Raw genomic sequence first — 19041 nt, forward strand, 5'->3', positions numbered from 1 at the left:
AAATTATAAAGATCAGAGCAGAAATTAATACAATGGAGACTAAGAAAACAATACAAAGAATAAATGAATTGAAGAGTTAGATTTTTGAAAGAATAAATAAAATTGATAAACTCATAGCTACCTTATTAAAAAAAGGAAAGAAAAAACAAATTCATGCAATAAGGAATGAAAGGGATGAAATCACTACAGATCCTGTGGAAATTCAAAAGATCATCAATAGCTACTTCAAAAATCTTTATTTTCATAGGATGGAAGACACAGAGGAAATCGACAGATTACTAGATACATACGAATTACCGAAGCTGAATGAAGAAGTTAAAAATCCTGAATAACTCCATATCAGCCAGTGAAACTGAGAATGGAATAAAAAACTTGCCAATGAAGAAAAGCCCAAGTTCTGATGGAGTCACTGCTGAATTCTCCAAGAAATTTAGGGAAGATTTAACCTCAATACTTCTCAAACTCTAATGAAACTGAAAAGGAAAGGAATTCACCCTAACTGTTTCCTGGAGGTAAGTATTAGTCTGATACCAAAACCAGTGAAAGACCCAACCAAAAAACACAACTACAGGCCAATCTCTCTAATGAATATAGATGCAAAAATTCTCAATAAAATACTAGCAAACAGAATGAAACAAGTCATCAAGAAGAGTATACACCTTGACCAAATGGGATTCATCCCAGGAATGCAGGGATGGTTCAACAGATGCAAATCAATTAATGTAATACACCATATCAATAGAGCCAAAGACAAAAATCACATGATCATCTCAGCTGATGCAGAAAAAGCTTTTGATAAAGTCCAACACTCATTCATGATAAAAACCCTACAGAAAATAGGAATAGATAGTCTTTACCTCAATATGATCAAAGGTACATATGACAAACCAACAGCCAACATCATACTAAATGGTCAAAAGCTGAAAGCTTTCACTTTAAAATCAGGAACAAGATGAAGATGTCCACTGTCACCGCTCCTATTCAACATAGTTCTGGAAACATTAGCCAGAGCAATTACACAAGAGAGAGAAATAAAAGGAATAAGGATAGGAAAGGAAGAAGTGAAATTATCATTATTTGCAGATAACATGATACTCTATGTAGAAGACCCCAAAAACTCCACCAAAAGGCTTATAGATTTAATAACCAAATTCAGTAGCATCAGTGGATACAACGTCAACACTCAAAATTCAATTGCATTTCTGTACACAAACAACTAACAGAGAGAAAGTAGGGCAACCACACCTTTCATAACAGCGTCTAAAACAATGAAATACTTAGGAATCAATCTAACAAATAAAGTAAAAGATCTATACAGTGAAAATTACAGTACTCTGAAAAAAGAGATTAAAGAAGCTTTCAGCAAATGGAAAGATATTCTTTCTTCATGGACAGGAAGAACCAACATTGTAAAAATGGCCATACTCCCAAAATTGTTGTACAGATTCAATGCAATCCCAATTAAAATACCATTAGTATACCTCACAGATCTACAGAAAACATTCCTAAAATTCATCTGGAACCAGAAGAGGCCTAGAATGGCAAAAGCAATCCTGGGCAACAAAGACAAGGTAGGAGGCGTCACTGACTTAATCCTTGACTTGAAATTATACTACAAAGCTACTGTGATAAAATCAGCATAGTACCAGCAAAAAAACAGACCTGAAGATCAATGGAACAGATTAGAAGATGCAGGCACAGCTACAAACACACTCAGCCACCTTATCTTTGACAAAGGGCCAAACATATTCACTGGAAGAAAGATAGCCTCTTTAATAAACAGTGCTGGAAAAACTGGTGCTCCACATGCTGCAGACAAAAACTAGACCCATGTCTATCACCATGCCCTAAAGTCAAAATGGATCAAAGACCTAAATATTAAAACAGAAACACTAAATCTACTGGAAGAGAAAGTAGGTAAAAATCTTGAAGACATAGGAGTAGGCAGAGAGTTCATGTAGAAAAACCAAACTGCATGGGAAATACTTCAAAGAATCAACAACTGGGATCTCTTATTGAAAAGTTTATGCACATCAGAAGAAATCACCAGCATAGTAAAAGGAAAACCCACAAATTGGGAAGAAGTTTTAACCAACTTCCCCTGACAAAGTACTTCTATCTGGAACATATAAATAATTTTAAAAATTAGGCCCCCAAAATTCAAAGACCAAAATCCAAAAATGCACAACTCAGATGAATACATACTTCTCAGATGAAGAAATACTAATGACGAATAAATACATGAAATCATGTTCAATATCACTGGTCATCCGAGAAAAGTAAATTAAAAAAACACTGAGATTCCATCTTGCCCCAGAAAGAATGGCTATCATTAAGAAATCAACCAGTAACAAATGCTGGAGAGGCTGTGGGGAAAAAGGAACACTTCTCCATTGCTGGTGGGAGTGCAGATTGGTGAAACCACTGTGGAAATCAGTGTGGAGATTCCTCAACAACTAGGATTAGAAGTCTCACTTAACCCAGCTATTCCCCTTCTGGGTACTTTCCCAGAAGAATTAAAAACATCATACCACAGCGATATATGTGTACTCATGTTTATAGCAGCAAAATTTGTCATAGCTACATCTTGGAAACAACCCCAATGCCCATCAACTGAGGAATGGATAAAAAAAGATGTGTTATTTTTACACAATAGAGTATTACTCAGCTATAAAAAAGATAAACTCGAGGCTTTTATAAGTAAATGGATGCATCTAGAGACCATACTCATAAGTGAAGTTAATTGGACCTAGATGTGTAAACATCAAATTATCTCCCTAGTGTAGGAACCTGAAAGAGTAAATAAAACCAAAAATGTACAATAGATATTATGAAAGAGAAATAAATTGCTCAAAGGAAGGAACAACTTGGATGAGGAAAAGGAGAAAAAGGAAGAAAGGAGGGAAAATATATACAGATATACTTTCCCTTCCTTCTTTATATATATATGGATAGCTGGGATAACTGTACTGCTGGTGTCTAATGGTTTATTGAAAAGAATAGTAAATGCTTAATTTTTTTTTGTTTTTTGATCATTTTGCATGCGTATATCTGGTAATCTGAACAACTAATTTGAAGACAATAATATGCAATGTAACAACCACTGGTGAATTCCTACTATCTTGTCTAGTGAAACTCTATTATTTCTAATGTTTTTTTTTATTTTCATTTTTTATTCTCTCTAATGGCTTGATCAATTTTGAATTCATACATCTGGTAATGTGAGCAACTTTGTTGAAGATAACAATACGTAATATAACAGCCACTGTTAACTCCTATCATCTTGTTCTGAAACCCTGTATCATTTTTATTGTTTTTACTTTGTTTTATTTTTGTCTGTGTTGTCAGTGTTTTGCTATTGCTCTTCTTTACTATTCTCTTTAAAATAAAGAAAAATCCAACTGCAGAAGAAGCTAAATTCTGCCAAACTTTGAAAAAAAGGAAGGACTACTTCCTGACACATTCTATGAGGCTATGTTACTCTGATACCAAACCCAAATAAAGACAGCACAAGAAAACTAGAGATCAATATCCCTTATGAATATAGATGTAAAAATTCTCAAACAGTGCTCACCAACTCAATCAGAAAACACTTAAATTAGTATATGATGAAGTGGTATCCATCTCAGGAGTGAAAGGGATGAAAGTATAAGAAAATAAATAGAATACAAACAATAATAGAATAAGAAAAGAAGCTACATGATCATATTAAGAACCACAGAAAAAAATATGAAAAATTCCCACACCCTTTCATGATTAAAAAACCACTCAGGAACTAGAAATACAAGAACTTTCTTAACATAACAGTATTTATGAAACATCCACAGCCCATATCACATTCAATTATGAAAGACTGAAAGCTTTCTCCCTAAAATTAGGAACAAAACAAGGATTTCACCACTTTTCACCACTGCTATTATACACTATATTGGAAGTACTAACTAGGCAAGAAAAGTACTAATTACTAATTAGGCAAGAAACTATATAAAAAGCCACATAGAAAGAGGTAAAACCATTTCTCTATATATTTAGAAAACTCCAAAAGACTCCAGAAAATGTAAAGAAGTGGAGAACCATTTATTGAGTAGAAGATTTACCTTTGAGGTAGATTCACTGCCTGTAACTGAGATGTCGATAGTTGGTAATAGTATTAATGCCTTCTCCAAAATTTTTCTGACTGTTGTCTTTCCACCACCTGTTGGGCCCAGTAACATCACACCAACACAGGCCTAAAACAAAAGTTTCAGATTTATTCATTTGTAAACCATTCAAAAAGTTTATTTACAAATATATGTTTCCTTCAAATTAGTTTAATCCATTATAATTTGGCTTCTGCTTTTACTGAGTAGGGTAGTGCTAAAATCACCAGAAATCTACTAATTTTAAAATTCAAAGAATAGTTTTCAATTCTTGATACTGAACAGTTTATCACCTGTCTTTCCACTTTTCCTTCTTTCTTTGCTATTGGGTTCTCTACTGTCACTTATCATAACTTTCCCTTCTGTCTTTTCTTTTTCCTGAGCTCTGATTCTCCTTTGCTTGTTAGACTTCCCTAACTCACTCTTATTCCTCTTTCTCTTCTACATTGCTCCCATTCAATCTCATCAATTTGGGCTTTAACTATGACCTAGATTTTAATGGCTCCCTGAGGTGTGCATTTTTAAGCCACCAGCCTGGTATTTTTGTTACAGCAGCCTGAGATGACAAAGACAGTCAGGTTTATCTTAGACTATCGTAATAGCATTAAAGAAGTTATTACTTTTAAAGTAACATACATATCATACAAATACATTAAAATTAAATATGGATGAAGCTGTAATACTTTTTCACTAACTTTACAATCTCCACCCTCACAGAGGTCTCCTGTGATTCTCTGACCTGACAATTGTAGACTCTATCTAACAAGGTGAGAAGAGTCCAAAACCCTTTCTTATAAAATGGATATTGACTATTTATGAATACAGTTGGCCTGGCACTTATTGGTCATGAAAGAGTGGCAGCTGACCCTCTGAGGTAAACCTCCTTTCATAATTAACCTCTTATGATAATGTCTGGTTTCCTCAGGGTATCTTTTTACCACTTGGAAAACCTCAAAGGAGAAGAGTAATGAATACACATCTTTGGGACAGTGGAGTGTGGAAATAAATGATGGCTGTTGACCAAACCCCATTGGCCCATGGTGAAGGACCATATTTTGGTGAGATTACCCAGAATCAAGCTACTAATTCACTCTGTGTTATGGTTTAGATGAAAATGGCTCCTAAAGGGCTCATGCAGTAGTGGCTTGGGCTTTTACAAGGGGACTGAATCATGTGGGCACTATAGCTGACATGCTGTTAGATGGGATCTTGTCTGTCAGGCCAGGGAAATATACCTACAATTTCACCACTCAAGAAGTGGGGTCTGGTCCGAAGAGGCAGGTCACTGTGGGCAGGACCTGAAAAGCGTATCTCCCTTTCTGGCTTCTCCCTTCGCACTCTGCTCTCTGACCAAAACAATGTGAGCATTTCTTCCCCCAGGACTTCCCCTATTCTACCAACCTTCTGAACTGTGAACCAAAATAAACTTCTTTTCCTTTAAGTTGTCAGTGTCAGATATTTTGTCCCAGCAACTAGGACAATCTGCCCTGCCCAGATTACTATGACTGCAATAGGAATACAGCATCATACTGGACCTGACAACATGTCTGTGCTGGTTTGGGGGTTATTTTGCTAGGGAGAACAATATAATACAGGACACATAGTTTATAAGATTATTTAATAGTCACCCAAAGAAGGATATACAAGAGAGTGCAGGAAATCTGTCCATTCACTATTGACCAGAAATCCAGTTGAGGGCCTGGATCTTGTGATAATCTTAAAGCATGAGTCCACCTGAACACCTAGAGCTCATAACAATGCTTCACACAAATCCAACTGGAGGCCCAGAGCCCACGACAACGTCTCATGCAGGCCTGTTTCACAGATCTGCACTGGGAAGGCCCAAAGGTCAGTGGTGGAATCTAGGAAGTCTGTGCCAGCGGGATGAAGGACCTGTGCTAGCAGGTTGAGGGATCTGCACTGGAGCCAGGAAGTGATGCATTAAGTAAGAATCACAGCTCCCCTGAAAAGTACCACAGCCATGCTTGGCAACAGTGACGTCCTGAGCTCCTCCAGTGGTGAAGACAGCTGAGTTCCCATCAGGAAAGCCAATGCAGCAAGCTTCTCCATCTTCCCCACAGGAGCAAGGAAGCAATGCTGAAAAATGAGGACCAGAGCTCCCCCAAAGTGAACCAAAGCTATTCTCAGTGCCAACAAGATCCCAAGCTCCTTGGAGGATGAAAACAGCCAAGTTCATCAGGAAAGCCAGCCTGACAAACTCCTCCAAAGAAACCAACAGCTCCTTACAGCTTCTACCAGCTCCCAACAGCTTTTCTCTGCTACCGGTAGCCTAACTTCTTCTTCTCCAGTTTGGCCTCTTATGCTGCTGGCAACAGTCCCCAGGTGGGCCTCCCACACCAAGCACTATACTTACTCAGTTCAGCTGGGTGTTATATGTTGACCACCAGTTGTCAATCCACTACAATGTCAAAACGTCTCAAGACATTGTTCTCATAGACAAAGTAAAGGACTGTATATTTCTGATGCACAAGATACTACTGCATTTCAGACTCTTGCCAAAAGTTGACATAGTTGTCTCACAGAGGGGGAAGCCACACCGAACTGCATGTGAAGAGACTGCTGGAAGGTTGACTACATTACATCTTAACAGCCTAGGGGATACTGGCAGTGCCTCATTGCTGTTGACATTATTCAGGTTAGAGTTGCTGTTCCAATATAACTAGTCACTCTAGCCACAGCACTGTCTTTTGAAATTAATTTGGATCATATGTGTGGACCACCTCTAGTCAGACAGTGGTGTACATTTTATCCCAAAAGTCATTCAACAATGTACAGAAGATCAAGGTACTTACTGAACCTTTCACATTCCCAGCAATCCATAAACATCTGGTTGTACTGAGCATTGATATGGACTCCTCAAAATTTAACTCAAAAAGATTTTTGAGTCTATCTCCCTCACTTTTTTTGACCATACCTTTACAAAGAAGTTTGATTGGATATACATGTGCTGAAGAAAAGATAATCTTTTTTTATCTGTTTTCTGAGAAATGTCAGTATAAGACAGAAGGGAGATTATAAAGACACATTTTGAAATTTGGAGATTAGCTCCAACCATTCCTAGGGATGATGCTTCTTTCTTTTCCCTAATGACAACCCCAGGCCAATCTGGTTGTTCACATTCCAGGTTGTAGACTGAAAATAAGGCCCAGCCAATTCAAATTTAATTATGGTACAACTACATACATTTTTTTTCAGATTGAAGGGTAATGATAACTTGGTTGAACATGCTGCCAGCTGAACCCTTCCACAATGGCCCAAACAGGCCAAAGTGGGGGACACAATGGTTCTCTGAAAGTTTTATTAAACATCTTGGATCTCTTGCACTCAGCCTTTCAGGATAAGAGGTCTACTTTTAAGTAGGGAATACCTGAAAAGTAACTATGGTTAAAACTATTGAAATGGGACGCACCAGTTTTGTGGCAATGTAAGGAGTGCAAAAACCCAGAAGTACCTTGGCTGCTTTGCTGAGAGGCAATTCATTAAGGTCTGTGACATGCCTCAGATTCTGGGAAGATCAGTGAGGAAGGAGGGATACTGAAGGTGTTTTGTCTTTTATGCCTGTTCGTCTAACCTTCAAAACAAAAATGTCCATATTACTAAGGGAGCCTTTAATTTAACTGACTTTTGTCAGATAAGCACTGTGTCGCTGAGCTATATCCCTGGCTCTTAACTGACTTTTGGAACTCATAGTATCTGATGATTATCCTGCTTAACCTCACTGAGAATCTATCAGAAACAGCAGGAATGGGCTCTGCTCCTGCATCTCCTAAGAAAAACATCTGCCAGTACCCGCAGGTCTGGCTGATTCCCTTCGCACCTCAATTCCTGCTGCTCTGGCTAGTCTATGAGGCAGAGAAATGGCCTCATAGCATACAGATCAGGTTGGGCTGACCATTCACAAGCAGTCACTCCAAAACAAGAACTAAACTGAATTTTCAGCACTAACCTGGGGGTCATGTTGGATGCACTGTCAACAAAGACTACTCTTCACTTGAGCTGATATGAGTTCCTCTTAGGAAACCCCCCAAACTGTGAAACTTCTGAGCAAACTGAGTGTACCCTTAAGACTGCATTTCTTATGTAAAAAAGCCACACTTTAAATTGCTTCCCTCCTAAAAACAATGCAATTGCATCTTCAGGTAATTATAAGAATGTTAAATCTCCAGTATTTAAGGAAATATCACCTTGACCTTGGAAGCCATTCAGATTAGCCTCAACTCTGGTCAGTGGAGTTATGGATTATAGAACTGCACTTTCTCCTGGGCCATGCAATTGAAATAAATCTTGCTAACCTGAATTAATTTAGAGACATAAGGAATGGACAGTGCGGGATCGTAAGGAGAAATTCATCTGGCTTCCCAAGGCAGATTCTGATGCTTATGGCATGAGTTTGGCTGTTTGGGCCTAGGACCTTGCATTGTCTTTATCCTGATACTTGGTGTTCTGTTGACAGAAGCCTTAGTTAAGTCCCATGAGAGATAAAATGAATGCATCTTTGGTTTTATCTCTGTCAGTAAGATTAACCAGAGACGATAACCGGATAGTGAGCTCAAAGGGGAATTAAGCAGAAGCCAAGACAAAAGGTAAACCAGGGAGAGACTCAGCTTGAGGTGATTCTTTATGAGCTCCAATATTCCCACAATTCCTTATGGTCTCTGATATTCCCACAGTTCTTTATGGTCTTTGACATTCCCATAAACCTTCTCAGCAAAGGCATTAACAACTCTGTTTGGGACTATTTTTCCAAAAATGTTTGAATATTTGCACTGATATTTGGAAGATAGCTTCTTATTTGGAGAGAAGACAGATTTATTTATTTATTTAAAGATTAAACCTTGTGCATGCTAAGCACATACTATACAACCAAGATACCACCCCAGTCGAGAGCAACTTTGCTACTCAGAGTTTAAAAATACATGTACTTCAGGGACAAAAGTTGGGCATTTTTGCTGCTAGTAACCTCATAAGATTGGAGGTTCCTATGCTCAGGGTTCTCCTGTAACACAATTTACCATGTATGCATGGTCCTTGTATTATCCTGTGGGAATTTAGTTTTGCAGAATTGGTGCAAATGATATTATTCTGGCTACTACTATTGCGAGTAGAAAATTGTCCTTTGTGTCTAACTTAGGAGTCTAGTATCTTTTTTCAGTATTAATCTGTGGTGGGTTAATTTGACAAACAGTATAGAAGCTTGACAAATACATTTATGGAAGAAAACATGTGATATCTTAAGGTGAAAACTCTTCTAATAATTATTGGTCAACTCTATATCAAAACATGAACAGGTTTTTTTGATAAAAATCAACAGGCTGATTCTAAAGAGAAAGGGCCAAAAATAGTCAAGAAATTTTTGAAAATAACAAAGACAGGAGACTGGTACCACCAGATATAAAGACATGATAGACACAAAGACAGAGAAATAGACCCAAATAACATAATATAGAAGAAATCAATAAAAACCTCAACTTTCTTAAATATAAACATTTGATATACTGTGGAAGTGGCAAATCACTGAGGAAAAGTTTTGGGAAAATTGGTTATTCATTTGGGAAGAAACAGTCCTTACCTAATACCTTAAGTAAAAATTTCACAAAAAGTAAAAATGAGCTATGCAAATATTCTAAAATTTTAGTAAAAAATTGTAGAGAATATCTTTGCAAAGATAGAGTTAAAGTATTTCTAAAACTAGGACGCAAAAAATGCAACAAAAATTGCAAACGATGAAGACAACTGATCTTTCTTCATTTTAAAAAAGGCCCTGTATGGAACTCCATTTCTAAAACTCCAAGGTTTGGATAATGTGTGCAATGCACATAATCAATAAAAAATGATGACAGAAAGATGCCTAGCAAAATATGCACACATTTATTAGGAAAAGGATAAACCACCCAATTGAAAATGAATACATTACACAACACGGGAATTTGTAGGAAACTGAAATGACTTAAAAACATTTTAAAAGATGTACAATCTTACATGTAATTAGTATTATGCACATTCTAGTGTTTTTCCAGATGGTTCATCCATGGGAAGCAGAAAATTTAAATAAGGCATAGCAATGGGATGCACAGTATCTTACACTACATTTGTAGGGTTTTTACAAACATTAAGGGGCTGTAGATGGAAGGATTAATTTGTTGGAAGTTAAGGTCAGAGGTCAAGCAATAAAGTCTAGGGGAATAATTAAGCCACTTTACTTTGAAGACAGCTCTATTATTATCACATTCCTCCTTGATCTTACCTATTGAAACCCAGGCAAAGAATTGCTAAGGTGCCATTATATATTTACCTGAAGTATACAAGCTAAGTATATACTTACCTGAAGTTGATTATGAAACTGTATGATCTTTTCTTTCTGAGGTGCCCAATGCTGTAAGCCTAATTGTTCTGTTGCACTATATACTGCTTTCTAAAAGGAAATAAATACATTAAGTGTAAATATATTAAACGTGTGTGTGTGTGTGTGTGAATGCATGTGTGTGGTGCTGGGACCTGAACTCAGGACCCTGAATATACTAAGCAAGCACTCTGCTGCTGAGCTTCACCTCCAGCCCAAACCCTTAAATGCTATTCCTCCAAAATCTCTTTAGACTAGGTATCTGTTATTATACTTTAAGACACCAGTTTTTAATTTTTTAGTTAACTAACTTTTGTTTCTAAGAAAAATAGGAACTATTATTACTCTTTACAGAAAAATATAAGACATAAAAGTTTCATGCTTACAGACCTCTGGTTGCAGATTTACAGCACTTGCGCCAGATTAAAAACTCTTGCCTTGTAGGTGGGCATGGTGGTGCATGCCTGTAATCCCAGCACTTGTGAGGCTGAAGCATGAGGATGGCCGAGAGTTTGAGCCCAGCCTAGGCTACATAGTAAGTTCAAGGTTAGCCTGACCTACAGGGAGAGACCCTGCCTCAAAAAACTAAAAGCAAAATAATCAACCAACCAATCAACCAGCCAAACAAACAAGAAGAATGTCTGTTTTAAGATATATTTAAGAATTGGTGCCTGCAGGTGCTGGGCTGAACCCTGGACATCTTCAGGAACTCTGGTGAGCCACCTCCACACCTCCCTGACCAGTGTGTGAGGCAGGTGGAGCCTCGGACACCTTCTGGGGCCTCGGTGGCCACTTCCTGCACCCCGATCCCTGCAGGTGCTGGGCTGAACCCTGGACATTTTCAGGAACCTCAGTGAGACACCCTGTGCCTCCCCCATTAGTGTGTGAGGCAGGAGGAGCCCTGGACACCTTCTGGGGTTTCAGTGGTCACTCCTAGCACAACCTGCACCCCAGTGGGAGCTCAGCTGAAACCCAGAAGAGAGTCAGCAGCCTCAGGAATTCTACCCTCATCCCTCCCCTGCCAGCATGGGAACTGGGCTGGATCCTAGGCAACATATGAGGCCTCAGTGACCACGACCTGCATCTCCCCACCCTTGTGGAAACCAGGCTGAACCCCAGACAGCTTCAGGAACTCCAGTGAGCCTCTCCTGCCCCTCCACACATGCCTGGGAGCCAACTGAATGCAACAAAGTTTCGTGAGCATCTGGGACCCCACCTTACCAACACACACCACCAGCAAGGGGCCACAATGAGCACCGGGGATCTTCGGATCCTCATCCTGCCACTCCCACACAATTGTGGGAATGAGGCTGAGCTCCAGGGAACCTCTGGATCTTCAAAAATGACAAAACAAAGGAGCAAAATGCAATCTCAGACCTCTGCACCACCCAGAACAAGTCCAGGAGACATCAACACAGAAGAGCCTGGAAGTCATACACCTGAAATGATAGCAACTGAAGTAAAGAAACAACTCCATCAGTCCATAGAGGACATCAGGTCAGAAATAATCTCTCAGGTAAAAAAAGGAAATGACAACAATAATGAAAGAATTGTTCAGCATATACGAAGAAAACACTGAGAAGAAAATAGAGGAGCATAAAAAACTCATGGAAACATTGAGTACACAATATACAAAAAACTAGAATGCATGAAATAGATTCAAACAGGTACCCAGGAAATTAAAAATTCCACCAAAAACTGGCAAAATAGCCTGAACAAAGCTGAAGATTGACTTTCAGACCTTGAAGATAAGATTGCCACTAATGAATGTGAAAGGAAACATCTCTTAAAACAACAAGGAACCAGGAAATAACAATTCAACACCTGCAAGATGAAGCAAAGAAAAACAATGTCAGATTAATAGGTATCAATGAAACAGCAGGTGTCAACACAAATGACATAAAAAGACTATTTGCAGAAATAATAGCAGAAAATTTCCCAGGCATGGAAAGAGAATCAGACATACAGATAAGTGATGCATATAGAACTCCAGTTAATCATAACCAAAATAAATCTACATCCAGACATACAGTGATCAAGATCCCAGAAACTCAACAAATGATCAAAATGTTTTTTTTTTTTTTTTTTTTTTTTTTTTGAGACAGGGTCTCACTATGCACTTCAGGCTGGACTTGAGCTCACTTTGTAGCCCAGGCTGATCTCAAACTCGCAGCAATCCTCCTGCCTCAGCCTCCCGAGTGCTGGGATTACAGTCGTGCCCGACCGCACCCGGCTTCATGATCAGAATATTAAAGGCTGTTAGAGAAAAGAAACAGATCAGCTACAAAAAAAGCCCATCAGAATCACAGCAGATTTCTCAACATGAACCATCAAGTCAAAAAGAGCTTGGAGTGAAGTATTTCAGGTACTGAAAGAAAACAACTTCCAACCCAGATTGATGTACCCTACAAAACTATCCTTCAAATTTAATGAAGAAATTAAATATTTCCATGATAAAGAACTGAAGAAATTCATGAGCACTAAAACAATCCTACAAAGAGTACTGAAAGATAATCTACAAAGAGATAAAACAGACCACAATTTTAAGAATAACAACAGGAAGGAACTACCAAGCAGAGTAAGAAATTAAACAGAGGGAAAAAGGAGGATTCAACAGCAGGAAAGTAACATGACAAATATAAGCCAGTACATATCAGTTATAACCATCAACGTAAACCGTCTCAACGCACCAACCATAAGAAGCTGACTAGCAGAGGGGATCAAGAAACAAAACCCAACTATATGCTGTATGCAAGAAACACACTCAACTCAAACAGAAATTCATAGGCTGAAAATTAAAGGGTGGAAAACAATAGTCCATGCAACAGGAACCCAGAAAAAAACTATTCTGTTTGCAGAGAGCATGAGGGTAGATTTGTGAAACCACTGTGGAAATCAGTTTGGAGATTCCTCACAAAACTAGGATTGGAAGTCCCACTTAACTCAGCTATTCCCCTTCTGGGTATTTTTCCAGAAGAATTAAAAACATCATACCACAGCAATATATGTGCACCCATGTTTATAGCAGCACAATTTGTTATAGCTAAATCTTGGAAAGAACCCAAATGCCCACCAACTGAAGAATGGATAAAAAGATGTGGTATTTTTATACAATGGAGTATTACTCAGCTATAAAAAAGATAAAAGAGGCTTTTGTAGGTAAATGGATGCAACTAGAGACCATACTCATAAGTGAAATAAATTGGACCCACATGTGTAGACATCATATTGTCTCCCTAGGGTAGGAATCTGAAAGAATAAGTAAAACTCAAAACATACAACAGATGATAGGAAAGGGAAAGAAATTGCTCAAAGGAAGGAATGACTAGTATGAGGCAAAGAAGGAAGGGAAATATATATATACATATTTGAGTAGCTGTGATAACTGTACTGCTAATGTCTGATGATATATTGAAAGAAACAGTTAATGCTTAAAATTGTTTATATTCTGACCAATTTTACATGATTATATCTGGTGATCTGAGGAAATGATTTGGAGGCAACAATATGCAATGGAACTACCATGGTGAAATTTTACCATCTTGTCTAGTGAAACTCTGTATTATCTCTATTGTTTTATCTAATAATTATTTTTTAATTCTCTTTAATGATTTGAACAATCTTCCATTCTTACGTCTGGTAATCTGAGCAATGTGGTTGAAGGTAACAATATGTAATATCGCAACCACTGTTAATTCCTATCATTTTGTTTTCAAACCTTTATCATTTTTAATGTTCTTGTTTCATGTTTGTGATGTTGGTATGCTGCTATTGTTATATTTTTCTTTTACTACTATCTTTAAAGTAAAAAAAGAATTAGTTGTTACCATAGTCTAATTATCCCACATTAAAAAATATATAAAAGGCTCTATACTTTTTGTAATTATAATCACCATTAAGGTAGGTTTTTAACTTTGTAATGATTATTTTAATGTTTTAATGTTAAGAATGTCTTAAGACAGCAAATAAAATTGATAAGACTGAAGGCATTATGTGGTTATACATGAAGACATCCCAAGAAGTAAATATAGTGAGGAAAGATTAAATATTCTAGCAAAGAAATTATAAGTGCACCTATGCTTCCTTCTAGAAGAAAGCTCATTTCAGTATGCATGCAATTGATAACTACACTTACCATAACAGAATTTATGTTTCCTATTCACTGGTCTCTCCCACTCTACTCTTAATCCCTTGCATCTCTACTATGAGACAACACACAGCTGCCAAAAGAGGCTTGTTGCCCTGGGCAATAGAGAAAGGCAGCTCCCCTGCAAGACTACTGGGTACACGTGGTTGCAAGGACTTTGAAACAGAGCTGATGAGACTGCCCCTGTAAGGCTGAACTCGAATAGTTTTAGATGCAGAGGCTGCTAATTCTCTGCAGTTAGAACACAAGCCTAGACACCTACGTTGTAAGCTAGAAGTCACATGTGTATGGAATTAAGAGTCAGATGAGATGCACAAAAGATCAGCAGATTCAGGATAATTAAAGAACTGGTATCCAAACAATTCAACCTTTCTGGTCATGTATTTTATCAAAATTTTTACTTCAGAAGGTTTTAAAATAAAATCACAGCCAGGTAGCACATGCCTGTAATCCCAGCACTTGGGAGGCGGAGGCAGGAGGACTGCTGTGAGTTCAAGGTCAACCTGGGCTACAAAGTAAGTTCAAAGCCAGCCTGAACTGTGAAATCCTATCTTAAAAAGACAAAATAAATAAATAAATAAAAAACTAAGGTTGGTTAGATCAGCCTTTGGATTGGAAAACTGTTGGTTCAGCAAAATCTAACTCATTTAATCACATGGGAAAAAGGGCCACATGGGATATAATCAATCAATCAATCAATCAATCACAATGTTACTGTAAAGTATTCAAGGATATATGATGTTCCTTAGAGTCAACTGGATGGCAAATTATATGTAGCTCTTACTCTAGGTTGTGTCTTCAGCAATTCTCAGCTGTCTTGCTCTGAGTTACGGTCTCCTACATTTGGGTACACTGGATCTTGTTGGGCACAGATCTAAGTTAGAAAGATCACAATGGTCTATCATACTTAATTTGGATGTTGTATCTGAAATAGTGTAAACATCACACTGATAGTGTGATAGAAATTTTTAAAAATTTAAAAATCAACTAATAGTCAGATACCATATTGGGACAAAATAAGATCATGCAGCCCCCCCCCGCCCCCGGTAGCTTGTCTGTGAGAATCACTCAGCCTTGACTGACTAAACCAGAGTTAATCTGACCCAGCTCAGTTTGACCACACCCTGCTGCACAGCCTGTGCTTTCTGAACACACCATTTGTTAACTTGTTTCAAGGACTTTCTGCTCAGCAGCAAAGAATCACTGGTGCTACCCAATAAAAATTCACCATACTTTTAAGCCTTTGTACCTCCCACTTGCAAACCTATATAAACTAAGCCCAAAGTAGGCTCTGGGCTGATGCTTTGGGAGCAATTTTCCCATCAACCTGATGGTGTAATAAAGTTGGCTGTCTTCCAAGGCCTTGGTGCAGAGCACTTTCCGTTCAGTTCGGTACTAGTTCCACAATAATAGAATATTTTTAAATAAGGTATATTGCTATGGGGTATACTATTCATGGCTTGTCACTATGCAGGCACCAAAAGTACAATATTAAAATATGTGATTACTCCAAATTTAGTATTAAAATCATCATAACTTTAAACTGTGATGTTTTGTGACACTTCTTTGAACTGTATGTTACAATTTGATAAGTAACCATTTACAAAATGACTGACAGCTTGCACATTTTGTTAATATGAAATTATACAAACAAGGGACGTTGCTGAATAAAACACTGTGTGTGTGTAGAATTCTTTACTTGTAAGAGGTCAGAGTGCCACAAACTGGCTTTTCTGAGTGATGAAAGAGTGAGTACACAATGCACTGGGCTCAGAAGGAAAGTCACTAACATGCACACACAGTGCTATTAAAATGATAATGCTATTTCCTTAGCTGAGACTTGAAAATTGTTGAAGACACGACAAGAGCACCTAAAACATAACTAGAGAGAAAACCGTGGGGAGTTTGTAGGTTCTGCCTGGAAGAGTGTTCCAGTATTCTAGAAGAGTGTTCAAAGTATGACAGAGAAAGCAAAACACATCAAATGGCATTTTGGGGCAGCAGTTAGAAGACGAATATCCACTATATTTCTTCTGGAAACCTCATAGAGCAAAAGGGAAATATAGAAAAAATACATAAACATGTATTTATATACATTTTAAAATTTTCATTAGGGAAAGAAGGAAAAATCTACAAAGTCTAAAGCACATGGAAGTACTGAGAAAAAAACTAAAGTTGGTTAGATCAGGATTTGGATTGGAAAACTGCTGGTTCAGCAAAATCTAACTCATGTAATCACATGGGAAAAAGGGCCACAAAGGATATGATTATTGTTAGAGAAGCTAGCTGAAAAGACTATACACTCAAAAAGGTAAAAGAGCACCGAAATTCATGACCTTAGAATTTATAGTGAGATTGTGAATGCCAAAGACAAAGTGAAAACTTAAAGCATCTGTAGAGAGAAAGTAGCACCACAAAGGAACTATCAAGATGACACGACCTTCCAAGGGGTGAGCTTAGAGCAAGAGGAAAACAGGATGCCCCTACAGCACTAGTCAGTACACTAAAAGAAAAGAACTTTAAACTTAGAATGATATAACCAAATTGTCATTTAAATAGGACATAACAAAAATAGTCTCGGGTATTAAAGTTCTCATATGGGTCATTATAGAAAAACCCACCTCAAACTGACTTTTAGAAGAAGCACTCGGAACAAGTAATGAATGGAACCTACAGAACACCGGGAAAGCCAGCTTGACAAAATACTGTGTACTATTCTTCATGTGGTGCGTGCGCATGTGCATGTATATAAAAGTCCAACAGGAAAGGAGATAATATTTCCATAACATTCAGGAGCTAAAATTCTACATAGAATGAACATAATGGGAAAAAATGTTCAACATTGCTGGTCATTTAAGAAATGCAAATTAAAACAACACTGAGATTTCATCTCACCCCAGAAAGAATGGCTATCATCAAGAAATCAACCAATACCGAATGCTAGTGGGGCTGGGGGAGAAAGGAACCCTTCCCCACTGCTGGTGGGAGTGTAGATTGGTGAAACTACTGTGGAAATCAGTGTGGAAATTCCTCAAAACACTAGGATTAGAGGTCCCATTCAACCCAGCTATTCCCCTACTGAGTATTTTCCCAAAAGAATGAAAAGCATAATATCACAGCAATATATATGCACCCTATTTATAGCAGCACAATTTGTAATAGCTAAATCTTGTGAAACAACACATATGCCCATCAACTGAGAAATGGGATAAAAAAGATGTGGTTTTTTTTAATATAATGGAGTACTACTCAGCCATAAAGAAGGATACACGTGAGAATTTTATATGTAAATGGATGCAACCCAAGACCACACTTATAAGTGAAATAAATCAGACCCACACATGTAAACATCGTATTGTCCCACTAGTGTGAGAAACTGCAGGGGTAAATAAGATCCAAAATGTATAACAGATATTGTGAGTTGGGAAGAAACTGTTCAAAAGAAAAGAGAAACGATGATGGGGGAAAAGGGAAAGGAAAAACATATATACACACAAGTATATATGTTCAATAAACTAAGAAAGGAAAGGTTTGAGCTAATATTGTTTGGATAATATTTCATGCCATCTAGTTACTATGAGTAACTACTATGAAGATAACAATGTGCAATGTATTAATTATTGTTACTCTCCTACTAGCCTGTTTTGAACTGGTTTTATTTCTATTTTTATTTTTTTCTCTTTAAAAAAAATCAGTACAGAAACAAATGAAATAGACAAAAATTACCCCAAAACATCAATGAAACAACGATTGTTTCAAAAAGATAAACTCAACAAACCTTTAAATAGGCTAAGGAAAAAAAGGGAGAAGATTCAAAATCAGAGATAAAAAATTAGACTTTAGATTTTACAACTGTCACCACAGAAATATAAAGGATCATTACAGACAATTATGAAAAACTGTATGCCAACAAACTGGAGAAAACCTTGAAGAAATGGACTAATTCTTGAGGACATACAACTTATCAAAAATAAATCATGAAGAAACAGAAAACCTCAACAAACCAGTAACTAGGAATGATACTTGAATTGACAATAAAAACATTTTTATTAATGAAAAGCCCAGGACCCAATGGCTTCATTCCTGAAATCTACCAATTAACCAACTAACACTAATTCTTTTCAAATTATTCCATGCTGGGAGTGGTGGTGCATGCCTGTAATCCCATCACTTGGGAGGCTGAGGCAGGAGGATCTTTGTGAATTCAAGGCTAGCCTGGGCTACAAAGTGAGCTCAAGGCCAGCCTGAATTGCCTAGTGAGACCCTGTCTAAAAAAGACCAAAGAAAATTATTCCAAAGGATCAAAAAGCTCATTAAACTGATACCTGAGCCAGACAAACAACAAAAATGAGAGGGAGAGAGGGAGAGAGGGAGAGGGAGAGGGAGAGGGAGAG

General features: G+C 37.6%; 1 protein-coding gene across 16 annotated transcripts in view; it reads right to left on the reverse strand.

The window, feature by feature from the left end:
- Positions 1 to 19041, reverse strand: part of Dnah14 (dynein, axonemal, heavy chain 14) — a 317770-nt gene that overhangs the window by 162126 nt on the left and 136603 nt on the right. For all 16 annotated transcript variants that reach the window (XM_013507038.1, XM_013507034.1, XM_013507036.1 and 13 more), the window contains 2 exons: positions 10483 to 10572; positions 4098 to 4229 (listed from right to left, as the gene is read on the reverse strand). In XM_013507038.1, coding sequence (XP_013362492.1) covers positions 4098 to 4229; positions 10483 to 10572 — 222 coding nt within the window. The remainder of the gene's footprint in view (positions 1 to 4097; positions 4230 to 10482; positions 10573 to 19041) is intronic.

This window comes from Chinchilla lanigera, unplaced genomic scaffold (assembly GCF_000276665.1).
Source record: "Chinchilla lanigera isolate Chin_1 unplaced genomic scaffold, ChiLan1.0 scaffold00119, whole genome shotgun sequence".
NCBI classification, from domain to species: domain Eukaryota; kingdom Metazoa; phylum Chordata; class Mammalia; order Rodentia; family Chinchillidae; genus Chinchilla; species Chinchilla lanigera.